Genomic DNA, 22982 nt, shown 5'->3' with positions numbered 1-22982 from the left:
CCACTTAGCTTTAAGCTCCATGAGAACAGGGACCATGTCCTATTTACCTTCATTTCTCCAAGATATAGCACTGTGCCTAGAATAGAGTAGGCATTCATTCATCCATCTATCCATCCATTCATTCCTTCAATATATTGTGGTCTTTCTAAATACCAGGCACTGTGCAAAGTGCTGAGATACAGTGATGATTAAAACTTGTTAATCCTGACCTTGTGGAAATTATAATCTAATGGTAAGCAGTTACATTAAGTAATTACAAGGGTAATTGCCACATAAAGGGAAGCATAGTATATTATTTACTGTTGCATAACAAGTTTACCACCAATGCAGTGGTTTAAAAGAACACATATTATTATATCTGCTTCTGTAGTTCAAGAGTCCAGGTATGACTTAGCTGGGTGCCCTGCTTCAGAGTCTCACAAAGCTGAAATCAAGGTGTCAGCTGGGGCGGCCGTTTTACATGAGGCTCAAATGGGGAAGGATCTGCTGCTAAGCCTGCATGGTTGTTGGCAGCATTCAATTCCTGGCATGCTGCTGAATTGAGGGCTTCTGGTCCTTGCTATGTTTCCTTCTCCATATGGCAGCTTGATTCTTCGAAGCCAGCAAACAAGAGAGTCTCCGAGCAAGATGTGGGTAACAGTCTTATGTAACATCATTATATTTAGGTTGCAGTTAATTCTTCTTTAATGTTTTAATTTACATTAAAGTCACTTTTCCCATATTGAATTTGTGAGGAGTAAGTCACTGATCCTGCCCAGGGGCAAGGGGACAGAATCACATAATGGCATGACACCAGGAGGCGGGGATTATAGAGTCCAACCTAGAGTCTGTCGCCACACACAGATTGCAGTGGGGCTACAAAAAAACCATACGCTTAATTTGAAGAGGGATGATGGTCTTCTTGAAAAAGTGAAGTTTAAGTTGAGACCTGAAGGGTGAGTAGGAACTAGCCAAGTGAAGAAATAGGTTGGAGATGAGCATTTCTAGGAGAAGGAACAGTCTATTCATAGGCCAGTGAATGGAGTCTGAGGTGCAGTTGAGGATTTGAGAGAAGTCTAGAATGGCTAGAGCAGAGGGTCAGTGGGAGATTGGTAAGAGATGTAAGCAGAGGTTTATTGTTGAGGACCTCATCATCTGTAGAGGTCCTAAAAGGTAAGGATTTTGGATTTTATCTTAAGAAACTTGCTTTTATTCAAGGGTGTAATATGTTCTGATGTGCATTATAAAAAATTACTGGCTGCAAATATCAAATGAATTGGAGAGGGTAAGAATAGATTCAGTTTGGCAATGGTCCAGGTGAAAGATGTAATGTGTAACTTGTGGTGGAGGTGTTGTGTGGTGGCAGTGGGGGTGGAGAAGAATGAAATGATTTGAAATACTAGACATGCTTTTTAATTTACCAATTTAAGTATGCTTGTAAAAAAAATGGAGAGATATTTAGAAGGTATTACCTGTAGCATTTGGTGAATGATTGGATGTGATGGTGAGAGGAAGGAGGAATCAAAGATGATTTCATGGGACTTCCCTGGTGGCACAGTGGTTAAGGATCCTCCTGCCAATGCAGGGGACACGTGTTCGAGCCCTGGTCTGGGAAGATCCCACATGCCGCAGAGCAACTAAGCCCGTGCGTCACAACTACTGAGCCTGCGCTCTAGAGCCCGCAAGCCACAACTACTGAGCCCGCATGCCACAACTACTGAAGCCTGCACACCTAGAGCCTGTGCTCCACAACAAGGGAAGCCACCTCAATGAGAAGCCCGCGCACCGCAATGAAGGGTAGCTCCCGCTCGCCGCAACTAGAGAAAGCCTGTGCACAGCAACGAAGACCCAATGCAGCCAAAAATAAATAAATTAATTAATTAATTTTAAAAAAAAAGAGAGAGATGATTTCAAGTATGTGGAGCTGGATGTTTGAGCCCTGAAGGAGGAGCACATTTGATGATTTTAAATTTGGATTGGTGTGAGGTGCTTATGAGACCTATATGTGGAAATGATCCATATGCAGTTTCTTTCTTTCTTTTTTTTTTAAAAAATACTTATTTATTTGGCTGCATCGGGTCTTAGTTGCGGCATGTGGGATCTTTGTTGCAGCATGCTGTGCCTTTCGTTGCACCATGCGGGCTTTTCTCTAGTTGTGGCGCATGGGCTCCAGAGCGTGCGGGCTCAGTAGTTGAGGCATGAGGGCTCTCTAGTTGTGGCACGTGGGCTCTAGAGCGTGTGGGTTTAGTTGCCCCATGGCATGTGGGATCTTAGTTCCCCGACCAGGGATCGAACCCGCATCCCCTGCATTGGAAGGTGTATTCTTAACCACTGGACCACCAGGAAGTCCCAATAAGCAGTTTCTTATAAAGATCTAGGGCTCAGAGAATAGATTTTGTTTGGAAATGTAAATTTAAGAGCCATTTACATAGAGTAGCTGAAGCCATGGATATGAATGAGATTATACAGAGGGCTTGGGACCAAGCATTGAGGAACTCCAACATTTAAGGGTAGTGTAGAGGAAGGAAGAGCTGGCAAAGGAGTCTAAATAGGACTAGCAACAGAGATAAGAGAAGCAGTGTGTGTATGTGTGTATCTGTGTGTTAGAATGAGTGGAAGAGTGAGACTTGATGAAGAAATTCACACCTAAGATGAACACAAAGTTTTTGTTCATTTCACTGTACCCTGTATAACAATGCCCAACTTGTAGTGTTGGAAGGATCAAATGAAATATGTAGATCACCTTGTACAATGCCTAGTCCATCAAGCAAATAGTAGCTTTTAAGATTTTTGATATTGTTATTTTCTCAATTTCAGTTTTACACAACAGTTCAAATTTGATCTTAGGTCAGCCCACTATTTTTAATTTTATTTTATTAAAATTTTTTTATTGAAGTATAGTTGATTTACAATGTTGTGTTAGTTTCAGGTATACAGCAAAGTGATTCAGTTATACATACGTACATATTTCTTTCAGATTCTGTACTATTATAGGTTATTACAAGATACTGAATATAGTTCCCTGTGCTATATAGTAGGTCCTTGTTGTTTATCTATTTTATATATAGCAGTGTGTATCTGTAGTTTGTTAATCCAAAACTCCTAATTTATCCCTCCTCCACCCCCCTTTCCCTTTGGTAACCATATGATTGTTTTCTGTGTCTGTGAGTCTGTTACTGTTTTGTAAAATAAGTTGATTTGTATCATTTTTTTTAAAGATTCCACAAATAAGTGTTATAATATGATACTTGTCTTTCTCTGACTTGCTTCACTTAGTATGATAATCTCTAGGTCCATCCATGTGGCTGCAAATGGCATTATTTCATTCTTTTTTATCAGCCTACTACTTTTTAGATGTGATTTCAGTTTTGAAGGTTATATGAAATCAGATGCCTTCTTTTCTTACCATTAGTATCATATTTTTCATAGCATGAATGAGTGTTCCCTTCTTTATGCCTCCTATATACCATGTACAGACTTCATCAGAGCAATGATACATTTTTGTTTACATGTTTGCCTTTCTCTGTTAGATCAAAACTCCCTGTGTTTTTTATGTCTGTATGTTTAACGCAGACTGCCACATAGAGGGCACTCACTAAATATTCATTGCATGAGAAAAAAATATATATATACATTATAAGAATACATTAAGAGGCAAAGTAGCTGAGAGACTGGAGCTAGACTGCCTTGGTTTGAATCTTGGCTCTACCACTTATAAACTTTCTGATCTTGGGCAAGTTACTTGACTTCTGTGCCTTGGTTTCCTCATTTGCAAAATGGAGATAATAATAGTGGTGTTGTTGAGAAGATATAATGAACTAGTATATATGAAGTGCTTAGAATAATGTCTAGCATATAATACACCCTATATAAGGGCTAGTTACTATTTCTATTATATATAGTTAAGATCTGTTGAGTTCTTTGTGATAAGTACTGTGTTAAGAACTCATACACGTTATCTTTTAAAATGACTACAACAATCCTATAAGTAGTTAGACTTCCATTATATAAATGAGGAAACTGAGGTTAAAAATATTTAGCATCTTGCCAAATATATTACAACAAGTAAATGGAACAACTAGGATTTGAATTCCTATCTACCTAATTGATGAATGGACTATTGCATCTAATTTTGATTTGGTATACAAGAAATAGATTATTTTATTTATTAATTTTTATGTATTTATGATATATTTCTGGACTATGATAGCATATAATAAGAGTTTCTTATAGAGTTCAACCTGATTAAATTCATGTGGCAAGTATAATATATAACGAGGTATAAAAGATAAGACAGGGCTTCCCTGGTGGCACAGTGGTTAAGAATCTGCCTACCAATGCAGGGGACATGGGTTCGAGCCCTGGTCTGGTAAGATCCCACATGCTGCGGAGCAGCTAAGCCCGTGAGACACAACTACTGAGCCTGAGTGCCACAACTACTGAAGCCCGCGCGCCTAGAACCCGTGCTCTGCAACAAGAGAAGCCACCCACTGAGAAGCCCGTGCACTGCAACAAAGAGTAGCCCCCGCTTGCGGCAACTAGAGAAAAGCCCGCGGGCAGCAACAAAGACCCAACGCAGTCAAAAATTAAAAAATAAATAAATTTTAAAAAAAAAAGGATAAGACAAAGGCTTAGGTTCCCACTTTCTCTCCTTGGTATATTTTCTGAAATTGACAGCACTGTATCTAGAAATGCTAAGCCATAAGATTAGTAAACTTATAAACAAGAAGAGCCAGATATCTGGCTCTTGGTCTGCTTGGTACTGAAAAACGGATTTTTTCACATTCATGGCTGTACATTTATTATTTAGTGCACATGGAGTTTGTCATGCAAACTTTAAATCTGTAGGGTGAACAGTTGTATATGGAAAGTAAAGGAAACATTTTAGTATGTGAATGTTATTTTGTTCTGGGATGTTTTATTTTTGTGCTTGGGAATGTAAAGGTTTTGTGTTCTCTGGTAGCCTTGTCTGCTTTGTCTGAAAAGTAAGATACTGGATCTCAATATTGCTAGTGTTGCTGCTGTGGTCTCAGTGCCCCAAGTGACTATAATTTTTTATCCTCTCAATCTATAACTTGTGAAATTTGCATGAGAGTGAATCTTCTCTTTTAAATGTTGCAATCTGAATCTACAAGTACTTAAGGATTTTTCTCAGACTGTCTATATTTTATCCTTTTTTTTGGCCATGCCACGTGGCTTGTGGGATCTCAGTTCCCCGACCAGGAATTGAACCCATGCCACAGCAGAAAAAGTCTGGAATCCTATCCACTAGGCTACCAGGGAACTCCCAGATTGTTTATATTTTATTTCACGGTTGTGTTTGTGCTTCTCTATATGCCTTTCTGAGACCTCACTGTAAATGGTGTTTTCATCAGTACTGCGTGTGACTCTTCTAATAAGATGCAGTGCCTATATGTTTTAATAATTACTGTATCAGAAAAGAGTTAAGCTCTATAGTCTTAGAGGTGTATAAGGCAGCTTTTGTAAGATGACTAAGAATTGGACAGTGAGGATGATGTGAGGCAGTACATGTTCTACCTGAAGATGAAGGTTAGGAGAAAGCCTATTAGGTATTTCTGATGTTACCAGTTTTCAGAGTTTTTGCTCTGACTGAGATGTCAGTTTATACCAAGGCCATTTGGGGAACAAAGTAGTGAGTTCTGGGAGTGATGTGAATCACCCTCAACTCCAAAACTTCCATGAGCAAGATTTGTGTGTGGGGTGTGTGTGTGTGTGTGTGTGTGTGTGTGTGTGTGTGTGTCTGTTTATCTCTTCATATCAAACCAGCCGTTTCAGAATTAAACTACCCCATGTAGTTAGAGAATTGGAGAATGAATGTAGAGAAAACCCTTAATTGTACAATATTACTCTGGCATGAATGCAGTGTTTTATAGGAATTGAGCACATTTTTAATCATCAGAGAATGTTTTCAATGTCAGAAACAGTTAAGGAAAAGAGTATGGACAGAGAAGACTAGAGCAGCAAGGACTGAATCTAAACAGGTCCCTTTACTTGGGGAGGATGTGGAGAAAAAAGAGACAGGCAGCAGTTAGAGACAGGTTCCTAAAGATCAGGGAAGCTACCAAATCTACCAAACAAAAATTTCAAGGGGCTGACACCATATTACGGAGATGTACAAAAGAGAGAATAGAGAGGAAAGAACTTCCTTCCCGTCTCCCACCACCTTTTAAAAAGGAGTTTAGCGTTGAAAAGCCTGGGAGAAAGAGGATGATAGCAGTCCAAGGCTTCTTAGGGCTCTGCACCTTGGAAATGGTCTTTATTGCATATCCTTGTCTGTCAAAACTGCTTCTTGCTAAATTTCCTGTTGTTTTCCATGTTGCATTTATCTGGTTTTGCAACCTCTTTGAGGTACAGGGGGTTTCAGAGATGGAGCTGTCATGGGTAAGTTCAGTTTTTTGGGGTGAAGTGATGTGTTTTAAAGGAGATTATTTGTATCACATGTGTTCTTAAGGTTTACACACAGTAGTGTATGATTGTAGCTTTTGGCCATATTCAGTACATTTACTATTTCCTCCAGAGCTGATGTGGAAAGTTGGGCTGCTAATTAGTAAAGAATTTTGCAGATGTGTCTGTGGGGTGAGCTCAGCACTCGGTGACATCAAGGGATAATTTATCACGTAGAAAATTTTACTTTGTGCATATTGCTATACAAAAGTATCTCCCAAGGTCCTTTACCTTAATTGAAAATCCAGCTGGAAAAACAAAAACTGGAAGCACACAAGTTGTATGTACAGCTTGGATTCACTCAGTGCATAGATGTATTTCTGTAGATGATATGATATATGTGAAGGCATGTGAGAGGTATTATAAAAAGCTGATGTTAGAGTGTATTATTTTTGCAGTGAGGCAAGTGAGAGGGTTGGTTGCTTCCCCTTTGAGACCTCATAGCACTCTGCTGATACTTCTGTTCTAGCATGTAATAAACATTTCAGTCATTTGCTATCTTAATCATTCATTCATTTACTCAGCAAATACTTAGTTAATGCTCATTAGGTGTAGGACATTGAGCTAGTGCTAGGGATAGAGAAATAAATAAAAGCCCGCCCTAAAAGAGCTCTTTGCTTAGGGTGGAAGACAGGAAATGTATTTAAAATACAGTATTTGCTGAAACAGAACCTTTAGCAAGAGCCTCAAATTGCTTAATAGATAGTTGCTGAGTGTGTGAAAGTATGCATAGGGTGCTAAGGGATTTAATAAGGGGCACCAGTACAAACCTTGTTTGAAGGGGTCAGAGAATGCTTCCCAGAGGTCACCCTTGAGTTTTCTTGAAGGAGTAGAAAGAGCTTGTCAGATAGACAAGCAGGGAAAGGGCATTTCAAGCATGAAGAAAAGCATTCGCAGAGGCACAGAGGAATAAGAGCATGGAATATTCTCGGAATGGTGAGTGAGAAATTAGGTTTGGTTCAAGTCTGGTGGGTGCATGGAAAGAAATGGCAAGCCTGTGATGAGTCTAGAGAAGTAGGCAGGGACCCGAAAATGAAAAGTTTCTGTAGATATGTTATTTTATTAGTTTTTTTCTCCCCCAAATCAACTTTTGTTTTGTTGAACCTCTTTATTGTTTCTTCATTTTCTATTTCATTAATGTTTTGTTTTTATCTTTATTATACTTTTTTTCCGTAGAATCTTTAGTTGAACTCTAAATTATTTATTTTTAACCTTTTACAGATCAGTTAGGATTGTCTTTGGCAGTATGCTACAGAAACCTGAACACAGTGGCTTTTTCAAATAATATATTAATTTTTTTCAGGAAATCTTGAGAAATTCCTGTGCTTTACAACTGCTTGAGGAAGTCATCAACAATCCAGGCTTCCTCTAGCTCTCTCTTTAGTGTGCGGCTTTTGTCCTTTTGGTTACATATAGCTGCTCTTGATGCAAGCACCGTGTCTTTGCTTCAGGCTATAAAAAGGGCAATTTCATCAGGAAAACATTAGCATTCCCAGAATCCCCCACCAAGCGATTCCCACTTACATCTCCTTACTAGGACTATTGTCATCTGGCCACCCTAGCTGCAAGGCAGATAGCCAGATTGAATGTTTTAATTAAGCACGATGCCACCTAATTGGAGTTATGTCAGTCAAGAAGAGGGGAAAATAGATGTTGGGTAAACAATTAGTATTGCCCACTATGCTTATTTTTAATTATCTCTTTATTTTTGACTTTTAATTTTATTTCATAGTGGTCTGAGAACGTGATTCAACCATTATGATGTAGTATCCATGCATTTGGTAAATTGCTTCACGTACACTTGAAAAAAATCAACAAAACTTGCCTTTGTTGGGACAAGATTAGATCAAGCATGTCAGTTTTGTTATTAAAATATACTATATCCATACTCATTTTTTGTCTGCTTAAGCTTTCAGTTTCTGAGAGGTATGTTAAAATATCCTATGAAGATTCTGGATTTGTCAAATTTGCCTTTTATTTTGTCAGTTTTTGTTTGGTATATTATAAGGGTATGTTGTTAGATACATACAAGATCATGATTATTATTTCTTGACAAAATAATTATTATGTAGTGTGCGCGCAGTGCTTTTTTCCTTAGCCCACTTGTTTTCAACCCTGTCAGGCCGAATGTTCTTTGCATGATCTGGGTTCAAATTCTGTCTCTGCCATTTACTAGGTCTCTCATCTTGAAAAAGTCACTTAATCTCCCCTTGCCTCCGTTTCCATAGCTGTAAAATGGGAAATATTAATAATACATATCTCACAGAATTATTTTGAGAATTAACTGAGTTAATACATCTAAAGCAGTTACACAGCAGAACCTAGTATGTAGCAAGTGCTATAAATTTAGCTATTATAGCAATTTTTAAAAACATAACTCTTAACTACCCTGAAATGAAATCGATAGGTAACTTTGGTGGTATTGCTTTATAATTATATAACATCGACATGATACCCTAACTGTATGATAAACGAAAAGTAGAAGAAAATTAAATTAGTAAAAATGATTTCAATATACACATTTTGGGGCCTGACAATGCTAGAAGACATAGTAAAGTGGTTAGATGCTTTTACCTTCTTAAACATGACAGGTTTAGTTTTAAGAGACGACAGAAGCCACTCCACGAAAGGGGAAAAATTAAAGAGCAGAGATGCCAGTGAATATTAGAATAAAAGTGTAATAACAGGCCAGACTTATTTGTATGTGGTAAGGGAAAGAGGTAACTTCAGCTGAAATAGGAATAGCTTGCCAAGACAAACTACAGATTGATTAAGGAGAGAAAACAGGGAGGTATAATATATCTTTGCCAACTTTATCAGAGTGTTTCTTTCTAAATGTTCATTTAACCGGAATGTTCCATCAGGAAAAAAAGTTGGCAGAGTAGTCACATTGATAACTTTATTTGTGGGCAAAGCAAAAACACACTTCTTATTTATCCATGTTGTACTTTCGTGTTGGCCATGCGACGTGTGCGATCTTAGTTCCCTGACCAGGGATCGAACCTGGGCCCCTGGCAGTGAAAGTGCCAAGTCCTAACCACTGGACCGCCAGGATTCCCCACTTTTTATTTATATATTTGATTTTTTTAAATAAAGGCTAAATAAATCACCATGAATATAAAAACTATAAATGGATTCTGATACAGATGTGTTATATTGGGATTCAGAAGCAGCATTGCCATTGGTGGTCTGATCTTCTGAAATGTTGACCAATTCTTAATGATATTCTTAACAAAACAAAAAAGCAATTTTCCTCAATTTACAGGTAGTTACATTCCTAGGAAGTTCAGTTTATTTTAAAACTATGCAAGATGACTTTGTTTTTAGGTAATAATAAATATGTTCTTTATTTACATGAATGTCTGGTAAGCTTAGGTAATAATAAATATGTTCTTTATTTACATGAATGGTAAGACATTTGCATTTCATACTGGACATGGAACAATGCTTCCTTGTGCGGTATTGTCCTGTACCTGCAGGATGTCTAGCATCTCAGGCCTGCAACACTCCCTGCCCCCAATCATTGTTATAACCAAAACACTTCACCTGAAAACTTCAAAGACACCTCTGAAGTGAGATGTTACAGCCTCCTTTGAAAACTACTGCTTTAAACTTTATTTGCCTAATACTAATGTTGCTATACCAGCTTACTGTATACTTATTGTACACTCATTGTGACTTCTTGGCTCGAAGTCCTAAGCCACTCATCTAATAGTTAATTTTATGATTAATTACTTTGTTACAGTTCTTACCTTGTTGTCCTTTTTTGTTATTTAATTCTCCCCTTATTACTTCTCTGAGCTGGTCAGAGGTTTATGCTTTTCTCCCCCTCTAGAAAATAACCATCCTGACTCAAGTTATCCATTTAAATTCAGCAAACATTTTTTGAGCAGTCAACTACTAAATACTAGGCACTTTACCAGAGAAGAGATTCTCAGTTTGGTTTCATACCACACTGCTAAAGGATGAAGTTATTGCATGTGATTTGTTATTTTAAATTTATTTATTTATTATTTATTTATTTTTGGCTGTGTTGGGTCTTCGTTTCTATGCGAGGGCTTTCTCCAGTTGCGGCAAGCGGAGGCCACTCTTCATTGCGGTGCGCGGGCCTCTCACTATTGCAGTGTCTCTTGTTGCAGAGCACAGGCTCCAGACGCGCAGGCTCAGTAGTTGTGGCTCACGGGCCCAGTTGCTCCGTGGCATGCGGGATCCTCCCAGACCAGGGCTCGAACCCGTGTCCCCTGCATTGGCAGGCAGATTCTCAACCACTGCGCCACCAGGGAAGCCCTGATTTGTTATTTTAAATGGTCAAATTGGGCTTCCCTGGTGGCACAGTGGTTGAGAATCTGCCTGCCAATGCAGGGGACATTAACACATTTCAGTGTTAATGACTATTAATCTCTTTTAATCTGGAATATTCCCCCACACTTTGTTTGAAGAGTACCATCCAGTTGTCTTTTAGATATTCTGAATATGTCTAATTTTTTTCTTATAATTAGATCTGAGTTAAACATTTTGGCAAGTATAATACATTGTATCAGAAGGTTGATAATGTTGCATGTCTTACTTTCGATAATGTTGCATGTCTTACTTTCGGTAATGCTAAATAAGATCCCTTGGTTAAGTGCTAGCCGCCAGACCTCTCCATTGTAAAGGTATCTTTTCCCCTTTGTAATAAATAAACAATCTCAGGGGCATATACAGATTTGAATATTGCTATTTTTACTTAAAATTACAAGTGTACATTTTCTATATCATCTCAAACTCACCTGATATGCTAAATTCTTATGAACATATAGTTTCTTATTTTTATTAAAAACAACACCTATGGGCTTCCCTGGTGGCGCAGTGGTTGAGAATCTGCCTGCTAATGCAGGGGACACGGGTTCGAGCCCTGGTCTGGGAAGACCCCACATGCCGCGGAGCAACTAAGCCCGTGCGCCACAGCTACTGAGCCTGCGCGTCTGGAGCCTGTGCTCCGCAACGAGAGGCCGCGATAGTGAGAGGCCCGCGCACCGCAATGAAGAGTGGCCCCCACTTGCCACAACTAAAGAAAGCCCTCGCACAGAAACGAAGACCCAACACAGCCAAAAATAAATAAATAAAGATACCTCTGCATTTATTTAAAAAAAAAACAAAAAAAAAAAACAACACCTATTTATTTGAATGTTTACTATGTGACAAGCACTGTGTTAAGTATTTTATACACATTATTTTGTTTATCTAACATAACAACATCATTTTATCCTCCATGTGAGACAGAGACTATTATTCTCTTCATTTTACAACAGAAGACTTCAATGAGAAGTCACTCTAATTGTTATGCAGGGGACACGGGTTCGAGCCCTGGTCTGGGAAGATCCCACATGCCGCGGAGCAACTAGGCCCGTGAGCCACAACTACTGAGCCTGTGCGTCTGGAGCCTGTGCTCCGCAACAAGAGAGGCCGTGACAGTGAGAGGCCCGCGCACCGCGATGAAGAGTGGCCCCCGCTTGCCACAACTAGAGAAAGCCCTCACACAGAAACGAAGACCCAACACAATCAAAAATAAATAAATAAAGTTAAAAAAAAAAAGAATTTCCTTCCTTTGTAAGGCTGAATAATATTCCATTATGGTATATACCACATTTTGTTTATCTGTTCATCTGTCGATGGATGGATTGGTTTTGCCTTTTGGCTATTGTAAATAATGCTGCTATGAACTTGGGTGTACAAATATTTTTTCAAGACCCTGTTTTCAATTATTTTGGATATATACCTGGAAGTAGAATTGCTGGATCATATGGCAATTCTATATATTAAAAAAAAAAATTAAAGATATTTAAAGATATCAGTCTCTTGGGAATCCTCTTAGTAGTAGTAACAATGATCTATGTGTAGAGGACAAACTTAGGCAGAAATAGGCCTTCCCTTTAATCTGAAAATCTAAGTAGATTTGAGGGCTAATTAATTTTCGTGGTTTTGACAACTTGGAATGAAGATCTTCCTGCATTTAGGTAGGTTCCCTATATTCTGTGAACTTCTAAATTTGATGGTACTTTTTTCTTTATCACCTGTAGTCTGTTCTGTACTTTAAAAAATCTGTCCAAATCTATTAATTCTTGGAGGTGTCACTGAAGTGCCATGAAGTTTTTCCCTAAGTGCATCAACATTCATATAAATACCTCTCATGCTGTATTTGATTCTTTATTCTCTTTCTTATCTGACTAGTCATATAGCTTATTGTTTGTCCCTTTCTAGATGGTAAACTCCAGAAAATTTAAGCCAAATCTTATACTACTTTTCTGTTTGCATCCTCCCCCCAAATCTCTGCCACCAAAAAGAGAAAAACAAAGAAAAGCACCACCCCCCAAAGAAATTACCTGGATAAATAAATGATTCACTGGCCTTAGAAAGTACATTAGAAGTATCATTTAACTAACTGTTGTTGCTGTTGTTTTCACTGTGCCCTTATGATGTGCCAGGCCTTCTACGCACTGCAAGACAAAGATTAATACAACATAGAGCCTGGTCTCAAGATGCTTTATAGCCTAGCGAGGAGGTATTTATGTACAGAACTATGTGATGAGTGGTATACTGGTGTTCTGAATGTTGTTCTGAGGCAGTATAAAGAGGGATACCACAAATAGTTCCTAGAGAGAGTCAAGGAAGACTTCAGAGAGGAAGGGGATATTTGAGTGTGGCCTTCAAAGATAGGTAGAATTTGAGGGGCTAAGAAGAAAGGAGAAAAATATTTTATGCAAATGAAAGACAACTACAATGTTATGGACATGTTCATCACTTGTTTAAGGAAGTAAGGTTTTTTATGATTAGTTTGAAACAGATTTTTATCCCTAAATTTCACACATTATTTTAATATTAAACTTTCTTTTATTTGTATATTTATTTATTTATTTGGTTGCACCGGGTCTTAGTTGTGGCAAGCGGGCTTCTTAGTTGAGGCTCCAGGGCTCCTTAGTTGCAGCTCGCCGGCTCCTTAGTTGCAGCACATGGGATCCTTAGTTGTGGCAGGCGAACTCTTAGTTGCAGCATGCATTTGGGATCTAGTTCCCTGACCAGGGATCGAACCCAGGGCCCCTGCATTGGGAGCGTGGAGTCTTATCCACTGTGCCACCAGGGAAGTCCCAATATTAAACTTTCTTAAAAGCAGACTTTAAAAAAAAAAAAAACTCAGTGATAGTTTTCAGATGAAAAAAAAAAAGAGGAGTGAGTTTCAGAATGGAGAGCCCTTATTACAACACAGATGTTTTCTGTAAATAGAGTTGGAAAAATACTGTCAGTGTGTTCTTTGTATATAAATGTCTCTTTTAACTTATCCATGCAGGATCTGAAAAGGAAAACCACTTCTATTTCATCAATCACGAGGTACATGACAACAGAATCATTGATGCACTAGGAAGAGAGTTGGGTTCCAAATCTCACTGAGTGATCTAGAAGAGTGGAGAGACAGCCAGTGTTCTGCCTCAGTTCTTCTGATCAGGGTTCCTGTGGCTCTGAGTGTTTTGCTTCTTCCTTCCCCTTCTTGTGTCTGGCCACTCTGAAGCATTGTTTCTTTGAATTTTAAGATAAGCTGTGATGTCTGTTCTATATTAATACTAAACTTCTGGGGCTATTGTCATGTCAAAGAATTTCTGGAGATTGAAGAATTAAGTAGATTGTCATGATTTCTACTGGAATTTCCACTTGGTCAACTGGAAATAATATACTGAAACAATACTCTGAAAGTCCATAGGATGATGACATTTTTGCATAGCAAGTCCCTGTTGTGCATGATCTGAAGTGAATTTTTTTTTAATCATTCTTTTTTTTTTTAAATTTATTTTATTTTTGGCTGAGTTGGGTCTTTGTTGTTGTGCACAGGCTTTCTCTAGTTGCAGCAAGCGGGGGCTACTCTTTGTTGCCGTGCGCAGGCTTCTCATTGCGGTGGCTTCTCTTGTTGTGGAGCACGGGCTCTAGGCACATGGGCTTCAGTAGTTGTGGCACGCGGGCTCAGTAGTTGTGGCTTGCGGGCTCTAGAGCGCGGGCTCAGTAGTTGTGGCTTGCGGGCTCTAGAGCGCAGGCTCAGTAGTCGTGGCGCACGGGCTTAGCTGCTCTGCAGCATGTGGGATCTTCCCGGACCAGGGCTTGAACCCGTGTCCCCTGCATTGGCAGGTGGATTCTTAATCACTGCTCCACCAGGGAAACCCTGAAATGAATTTTTTTTAACCAGAAAGTAATGAGGTCCTTGGTACTTCGTAACTGTTCTACTGCCTCATTCATAATTTCTCAGTAGGAAACACATATCTAAGTGAATAATTGAGCTTTTTTTGGGTAAGGCAAAATATTTTCTCTGATAGTCTCATTTTGCTACTACTGACACCAGATTTAGAGGCTGAAAACATAGTTAATTTTCTTTCAAGTATTGTGTTTTTTTTTAAACCTGTTGAGTGTGCATTGAAATTATAAAATAATATTTTTACATGTAAAATAGATTGAATCTACAGAGAATGAATGTTTTAGAAGTAGACTTTGCTCTGTGCATATGGGTAATAGTGTGAGTGGTGTGGCTCATGTTTTTTATATCTGACTTGAGTGTGTATAAATAATTATAAGGTACTTTGTGTTGGGTTACTACAGTATTAGCTCCAAAGGATTCACTGCCTTCTTTCTATATTTAACATGCAATGCGTTTTTTTCTTATAGATAAACATTTTATGGTGCTTGGGGGAGATTTTGAGGATGTGGGTTTAGTGTCCTATAAAGACAGTTTTATCGTTCATTATGTGTTATATAAGGCTTATGCATGAATCTTTTCTGTGCACAATTAAAATTCCACAAAAGAGACTTTTTCCTTTCAGTTTGCTGAGACTCAGCAATGTTGGCCTTAAGACACCAACCTAATAAATTTTCCCCATTTTTTCCTAAGGTATTTTTTAAAAATTTTAAAGACATGATTTCTTGAGGTATTATTAACAATGTGTTTCTAGCCAGCTTAATGTGAAACAATTTTGGTCTTCGATGGAATAAATCTATCTTTGTTAATGGAAGTGAGACCCTAATGTAATCAGAGTTTATAGAAAAACATCCCTTACCATGTCTATTTTATCTAAATTGGCAGTAAAACATCTTGGCATGTTCTACACGTGGAGGCTTTGACCTCATATTTAGCTGCCGCCCTTGAGCCTCTTTTTTTGTCCCATTTTATTTTCTAGGTGCGCCACCGAGCTTCTGGCCAGGTGATGGCTCTTAAGATGAACACGTTGAGCAGTAACCGTGCAAACATGCTGAAAGAAGTGCAGCTCATGAATAGACTCTCCCATCCCAACATCCTTAGGTAATGGCTTTTCCTTCCTTCTGGGGATCAGTGAGAAAGCCGAAACATTATTGGAGACTTGTTAGAATAGTATTAAAAGCTGAAAAGAGGGATTCAAGATTTCATGCTAAATCTGTCTTGCTGGGATTTAGCTGTGCTCTAGGTCTTTTTCTACCTACTGAGACTTAATTTTCTGGTAATTAACTGCATTTAATAGGGCAACTTTCGACTTCCCTAGTGGTCCAGTGGCTAAGACTCCACACCCCTAATGCAGGGGACCCGGGTTTGATCCCTGGTCAGGGAACTAGATCCCACATGCCACAACTAAGAGTTCGCATGCCACAGCTAAAAGATCCCACATGCCACAACTAAAAGATCCCGCGTGCTGCAACTAAGACCCAGCGCAGCCAGATAAACAAACAAATAAATAAATAAAATATTTTTAAAAAATAAGGCAACTTCCTTATGTCTCTCAAATTGCTTTACTCTTAGTAGCAGCTCATTAGAACAGTTGTTACCTATTGCTGAATTAGTAATTTATCCAAGAGAGATGATTTTAGTGGTTATTTAATTTTCTTAAATTGGTTTAGGAGGAATCATAATTAAATCAGTGAAAATAAAAATAAAATTATGCCCCCAGGCTATCTACTTTTTTTTTTTTTAATTTATTTATTTATTTATATTTTATTTTGGCTACGTAGGGTCTTCATTGCTGCATGCGGGCTTTCTCTAGTTGTGAGCAGGGGCTACTCTTCGTTGTGGTGCATGGGCTTCTCATTGCGGTGGCTTCTCTTGTTGTGGAGCACGGGCTCTAGGCGCGTGGGCTCAGTAATTGTGGCTCACAGGCTCCAGAGCACAGGCTCAGCAGTTGTGGCACACAGGCTTAGTTGCTCCATGGCATGTGGGATCTTCCCAGACCAGGGCTCAAACCCGTGTCCCCTGCATTGGTAGGCGGATTCTTAACCACTGCGCCACCAGGGAAGTCCCAGGCTATCTACTCTTAACTGTTAGCACTCACTTGAGGAGACATAGTTTACCTTTTTAAAGGAGAATTATTCGTATGTATAATAAGGTTATATAATCATTACTTTCTAGTAATCAGTACAGTCAGCTCTCCATATCGACAGGTTCTGCATCCACAGATTCAACCAATCACAGCCTGAAAATATTTGGGAAAAAAATTCCAGAAAGTTCCAAAAAGCAATACTTGAATTTGCTGTGCCTAGCAACTGTTTACATAGCATTTACATTGTATTTACAACTATTTGTATAACATTTACATTGTATTAGGTATTGTAAGTAACCTAGAGATGATTTAAAGTATATGGGAGTATATGCATGTGTGTAGTTATATGTGAATACTATGCCTTTTTATATAAGGAACTTGGGCATCTGTGGATTTTGGTATCCTCACAGGGTAGGGGGTGGGGTGGTCCTAGAACCAATGCCCTGCAGATACCAAGGGGTTACTGTATATGAATCTTTCTCACTCTATCTTGACTTTTTAAAAAAAATAAATTTATTTATTTATTTTGGCTGCATTGGGTCCTCTTTGCCGTGCGCAGGCTTTCTCTGGTTGCGGTGAGTAGGGGCTACTCTTCGTTGCGGTGCGCGGGCTTCTCATTGCGGTGGCTTCTCTTGTTGCGGAGCACGGGCTCTAGGCATGCAGGCTCTAGAGTGCAGGCTCAGTAGTTGTGGCGCAAGGGCTTAGTTGCTCCGCGGCATGTGGGATCTTCCCAGACCCCGGCTCCAACCTGTGTCCCCTGCATTGGCAGGAGGATTCTTAACCATTGCGCCACCAGGGAAGTCCCTATCTTGACTTTTTAGTGAGGTGAGTGTATTTCTAAATGAAACCAAATAAGAAAATTTAAGTCAATATATATTAAAGTAGGGCATCTGTGTAAGAGAGTTGGAAAAGTTAAAAGTGCAATTTACTTAGGGTTGCTTAAGGCTAATATTTATATTGGACTAAAGAGAAATCATATAACTTAAGTATGACTTACATGTGTGGTCAGTGGTAGAAAATTATGGAATTAGATTATACTGCTTACTTGAAACTTTATACCTTTGTATAGAATTATTGGCTTCCTAGTCCACTACAAAAACGTTCAGCCAGTAATTTTATTTATTTATTTATTTTAAAAATAAATTTATTTATTTTATTAATTTTGGCTGTGTTGGGTCATCATTGCTGTGCACGGGCTTTCTATAGTTGTGGTGAGCTAGGGCTACTCTTTGTTGCGGTACGCAGGCTTCTCATTGCGGTGGCTTCTCTTGTTGCGGAGCATGGGCTCTAGGCACGTGGGCTTCAGTAGTTGTGGTGCACGGGCTCAGTAGTTGTGGTTCGTGGGCTCTAGAGCGCAGGCTCAGTAGTTGTGGTGCATGGGCTTAGTTGCTCCGTGGCATGTGGGATCTTCCCGGAGCAGGGATCGAACCCATGTCGCCTGCATTAGCAGGCAGATTCTTAACCACTGTGCCACTGGGGAAGTCCCAGTAATTTTATTATGACTTTTTTCCCTACCCACAAATCATATTAACAATTTTTTGAGCATCTAGTATATGCCTAGTGATGTCAGACATCAAAAAGGTATATGTAAAATGGAATGTCTGCTAGCAAGGAATTTGCACTCTAATTGGAGATCTAGGACTTACATACATGAAAAGAGAACTAATAAAATCAGCCAGGACGCTACCGCTTGGGTAAACTCTTAAGTGATATAGAAGTTCAAAGGAGTTGGAGATCATATTAGCTTGGCAGAGTCAGCAAAGCTTTCTTGGAGGAGGTTGACTCAACCTGGAACTTGAATTTTTTTTTGAAGATTTATTATTTTATTTTATTTTTGGCTGCATCGGATCTTAGTTGCAGCACGTGGGATCTTCCTTGCAGCTCATGGGCTTCTCTCTAGTTGTGGCGCACAGGCTCCAGGACGCATGGGCTCTGTAGCTGTGGTGCGCGGGTTCCAGAGCACATGGATTCTGTAGTTTGCGGCACGCAGGCTCTCTAGTTGAGGCACACGAGCACAGTAGTTGTGGTGCACGGGCTTAGTTGCCCCATGGCATGTGGTATCTTAGTTCCCTGACCAGGGATCGAACCCGCGTCCCCTGCATTGTAAGGCAGATTCTTTTTGGTTGTTTGTTTTAAAGACTAGGATTTAGTCTCAGTTTAAGGAGAACACTTATTTTATTTTTTTGGCTGCATTGGGTCTTCATTGCTGCGCGCGGGCTTTCTCTAGTTGTGGCGAGCAGGGGCTACTCTTTGTTGCGGTGTGCCGGCTTCTCATTGCAGTGGCTTATCTTGTTGCAGAGCACGGGTTCTAGGCGCACAGGCTTCAGTAGTTGTAGCACGTGGGCTCAGTAGTTGTGGCTCGCAGGCTCTAGAGCGCAGGCTCAGTAGTTGTGGTGCCTGGGCTTAGTTGCTCCGCGGCATGTGGTATCTTCCCAGACCAGGGCTCGAACCTGTGTCCCCTGCATTGGCAGGCAGATTCTTAAGCACTGCATGACCGGGGAAGTCCCAAGGAGGATTGTTTACCATTGGACCACCAGGGAAGTCCCTGGAACTTGAATTTTAATAGGATTTTAGAAGATAGGGAAGGAACTCAGGAGCAAAATAATAATAATAAAGCACAGAGGTAAAAGCGCAAAGCTTTTTGAGGAGTCAGTGGATTACAAACCCATTTGGCTATGGAGGGTGCGGAAGAGGAGAAAAATAATGTTCCTGCTGTGCCAGAAACCCTTAAGTAAAAGTAAAGGAATTTTGCAGAGCTGAAGACCAAGTGCCTGGGAAAGAAGTTTGCCCAAAAGATGCTTCAGAAGGCAAGGATGAAGCTTGTCTATGAAGAAGCTAAGCGCTATCACAAAGAGTATAGGCAGATGTACAGAACTGAGATTCTAATGGCTAGGATGGTAAGAAAAGCTGGCAACTTCTTTGCACCTGTGGAACCCAAATTGGCATCTGTCATCAGGATCAGAGGTATCAGTGGTGTGAGCCCAAAGGTCTGAAAGACGTTACAGCTCCTTACCTTTGCCAAGTCTTCAATGGCACCTTTGTTAAGATCAACAAGGCTCTATTTAACATGCTGAGGACTGTGGAACCATATATTTAGTGGGGGTAACCGAACCTGAACTCAATAAATGAATTCAGGTGTGGTTATGGCAAAATCAACAAGAAGCAAATTGCCCTGACAGATAATACGTTGATTGCCTGATCTCTTGGTAAATATGGCATTATCTACATGGAGGATCTGATTTATGAGACCTATACTGTTGGAAAATGCTTCAAAGAAGCAAACAACTTCCTGTGACCCTTCAAATTATCTTCTCCGTGAGGTGGAATGAAGAAAAAGACCATCCATTTTGTAGAAGGTGGAGTTGCTGGCAACAGGGAAGACCAGATCAACAGCTTGTTAGAAGGATGAACTAAGATACCTATTACGACTATTTTTGTGATCTGGTCAGTTAATTAACAGTGACTGCTTTCAGATTGAAAAAAAAATTTTTTTTTGACTAATAATAACAATGAGAAAACCACCATTTCTTGAAGTCTTTGTCGTATGCTGCATGCTTTACCTATTAAAGGATTTATCTTCACAAGTATTCTCCACTGAAGAAACTGAGGCCAAGAGATTATGTGTTGGCTGAGGTCTGTGACTCTGAGGTCTGGGCTCTTTCTACCATGCTTCTAGAAGAACTTTCTATCATGCCTCTCCTAGAGGATTTGATGGGATAGTACTGGTAGATAAACGTGGAAAGGTAGAATTGGGCCAGACTATTCAGAAATGTTTTGCATAAAGCCAAGAATATTTTATTTTATGCTTTGTGTATTGGATTCTGAGCAGGGACTAGATGACAGAGGGTAACTGGTGGCAAATGTGGAGTGGTTTAGTGTTGGGGAGACTGGTGGCCAAGAGATCAGTTAGGGGACATCTACAGTGTTTGAGAGTGAGATGGTTGAGTCCTGATTTGATGTTCTGCTTAGGAATTGTTTTAAAAAATAAATTTATTTATTTATTTTTTGCTGCGTTGGGTCTTCGTTTCTGCACACAGGCTTTCTCTAGTTGTGGCGAGCAGGGGCTACTCTTCGTTGTGGTGCGCAGGCTTCTCATTGTGGTGGCTTCTCTTGTTGTGGAGCACGGGCTCTAGGGATGTGGGCTTCAGTAGTTGTGGCACGTGGGCTCAGTAGTTGTGGCTCACGGGTTCTAGAGCGTAGGCTCAGTAGTTGTGGTGCATGGGCTTAGTTGCTCTGCGGCATGTGGGATCTTCCTGGACCAGGGTTCAAACCCGTGTCCCCTGCATTGGCAGGCGGATTCTTAACTACTGCGCCACCAGGGAAGTCCCTGCTTAGGAATTCTTAAGCTGATTATATTTTCATCTTGTTTAAAAAGTAGTATTTTTATTGTTTTATTATTATTGCAGAAGGGATACAGCATCACTGTGGAACATTTAGAAAATAGAATTAGCAAAAACCAGAAAATAAAAATTTTCCTTAATCTCAGCATCTAGGGATCAAACTAGTGTTAACATTTGGTGTATTTCCTGCCCATCCTTTTTTAATTAATTAATTTATTTTATTTCATTTTTGGCTGTGTTGGGTCTTTGTTTCTGTGCGAGGGCTTTCCCCAGTTGCGGCGAGCGGGGGCCACCCTTCACCGCGCTGCGCGGGCCTCTCACCATCGCGGCCTCTCTCGTTGCGGAGCACAGGCTCCAGACACGCAGGCTCAGCAATTGTGGCTCACGGGCCCAGTTGCTCCGCGGCATGTGGGTTCCTCCCAGCCCAGGGCTCGAACCCGTGTCCCCTGCACTGGCAGGCAGACTCTCAACCACTGCGCCACCAGGGAAGCCCCTGCCCATCTTTTTTATTCACCACTTCTTTTTTTTTTATTCTCTTCACTATGAACTTGACTGGTGATTGCATGGGAAGATTGACTTTAAACAAATTTTATTCCATGACAGCAAAATTTAAAAATATAGTTGTTATAGGGACTTCCCTTGTGATCCAGTGGTTAAGACTTCGCCTTCCAATGCAGGGGGTGCAGGTTCAATCCCTGGTCGTGGAGGTAAGATCCTACATGCCTCATGGCCAAAAAACCAAAATATCAAAGAGAAGCAATATTTAACAAATTCAATAAAGACTTTAAAAATGGTCCACGTCAAAAAAATCTAAAAAAAAATAAAAATTAAAATATAATTGTTATATAAGAAGTAGAATAGTATAGTATAATGATTAAAAACGGAGGCTTTAGATTCTAGATCAAGCTGCCTGGATTCAAATTGTGGATCTTGGGAAAGTTACTTAACCTCTGAGATCCTTAGTTTTCCCATCTATAATTATAATGAGGTAAATTACAGTAAATCCCTCATAGAGTTGTTATTGAGGATTAATTTAGTCCATATAAAGCACCTGGCTTGTGTTAAGTGCCCAGTAAATGTTAGCTATTATTTTTAGTTTCTTTTCCTCTGGCTAGTTGTTTAAATGTCTCATTGCATCCCGTCTGTCTTTTATCATTCATTCACTCACCAAGCATTTGTTGAGGGTCTGCTGCTGTTTTTTGTTGTTTTTTTTTAAATTTATTCATTTATTTATTTTGGCTGCCCTGGATCTTAGTTGCGGCACTCAGGATCTTCATTGCGGCATGCGGGGTCTGTTTTTAATTTTTTTTGCAGCATGCATGAGGGATCTAGTTCCCTGATCAGGGATCGAACCCGGGCCCCCTGCATTGGGAGCGCAGAGTCTTACCCGTGGACCACCAGGGAGGTCCTGCAGCTGTTTTTGATACATTCAAGGGTTTTCTGCTAGAGTAATGCTGTTGAATAGAATAGAACTTTCTGAAATGATGGAAGTGTTCTTTATCTGTGCTGTCCAATAGCCACATGTGGCTAATAAGCATTGAAATGTGGCTAGTACAAACACCGAACTAAATTTAAATTACCCCATGAAGCTTAGTGGCTACTATATTGGACATCCTGGCCTACAGTCCATGTACATCTTTGCTCTTGTTTCACTAAATATATATGTGTTTCAGCCTGGAAATGTGGTGGTGTGATGAATACCATTCCTATTCTGATGTCACCTTGATCTACTTTCTTAGCCTATCTCTTTTGCTCAGGAATGACACACCGTTCCCTTTTATACAAAAAATCACATTCTTTGCTGTCAGCTAAGTTTTCTAATATGTAAAAGGTAGTGTTAATTCTATCTTGATCTTCACAATAAACCAACAAATGAGATAATGTACGTAAAGCCTATGGA

At 39.8% G+C, this 22982-nt stretch overlaps 1 protein-coding gene and 1 pseudogene across 2 annotated transcripts in view; both read left to right on the top strand.

The window, feature by feature from the left end:
• TESK2 (testis associated actin remodelling kinase 2) overlaps positions 1-22982 on the top strand; it is a 130804-nt gene that overhangs the window by 45007 nt on the left and 62815 nt on the right. For both annotated transcript variants that reach the window (XM_059921495.1, XM_059921487.1), the window contains exon 3: positions 15636-15757. In XM_059921495.1, the coding sequence (XP_059777478.1) occupies positions 15636-15757 (122 nt within the window). The remainder of the gene's footprint in view (positions 1-15635; positions 15758-22982) is intronic.
• LOC132347080 (large ribosomal subunit protein uL30-like) lies at positions 19418-20151 on the top strand (annotated as a pseudogene).

Source organism: Balaenoptera ricei, chromosome 1, assembly GCF_028023285.1.
Source record: "Balaenoptera ricei isolate mBalRic1 chromosome 1, mBalRic1.hap2, whole genome shotgun sequence".
NCBI lineage: Eukaryota > Metazoa > Chordata > Mammalia > Artiodactyla > Balaenopteridae > Balaenoptera > Balaenoptera ricei.
This window is presented reverse-complemented; position numbering and strand designations above follow the sequence as displayed.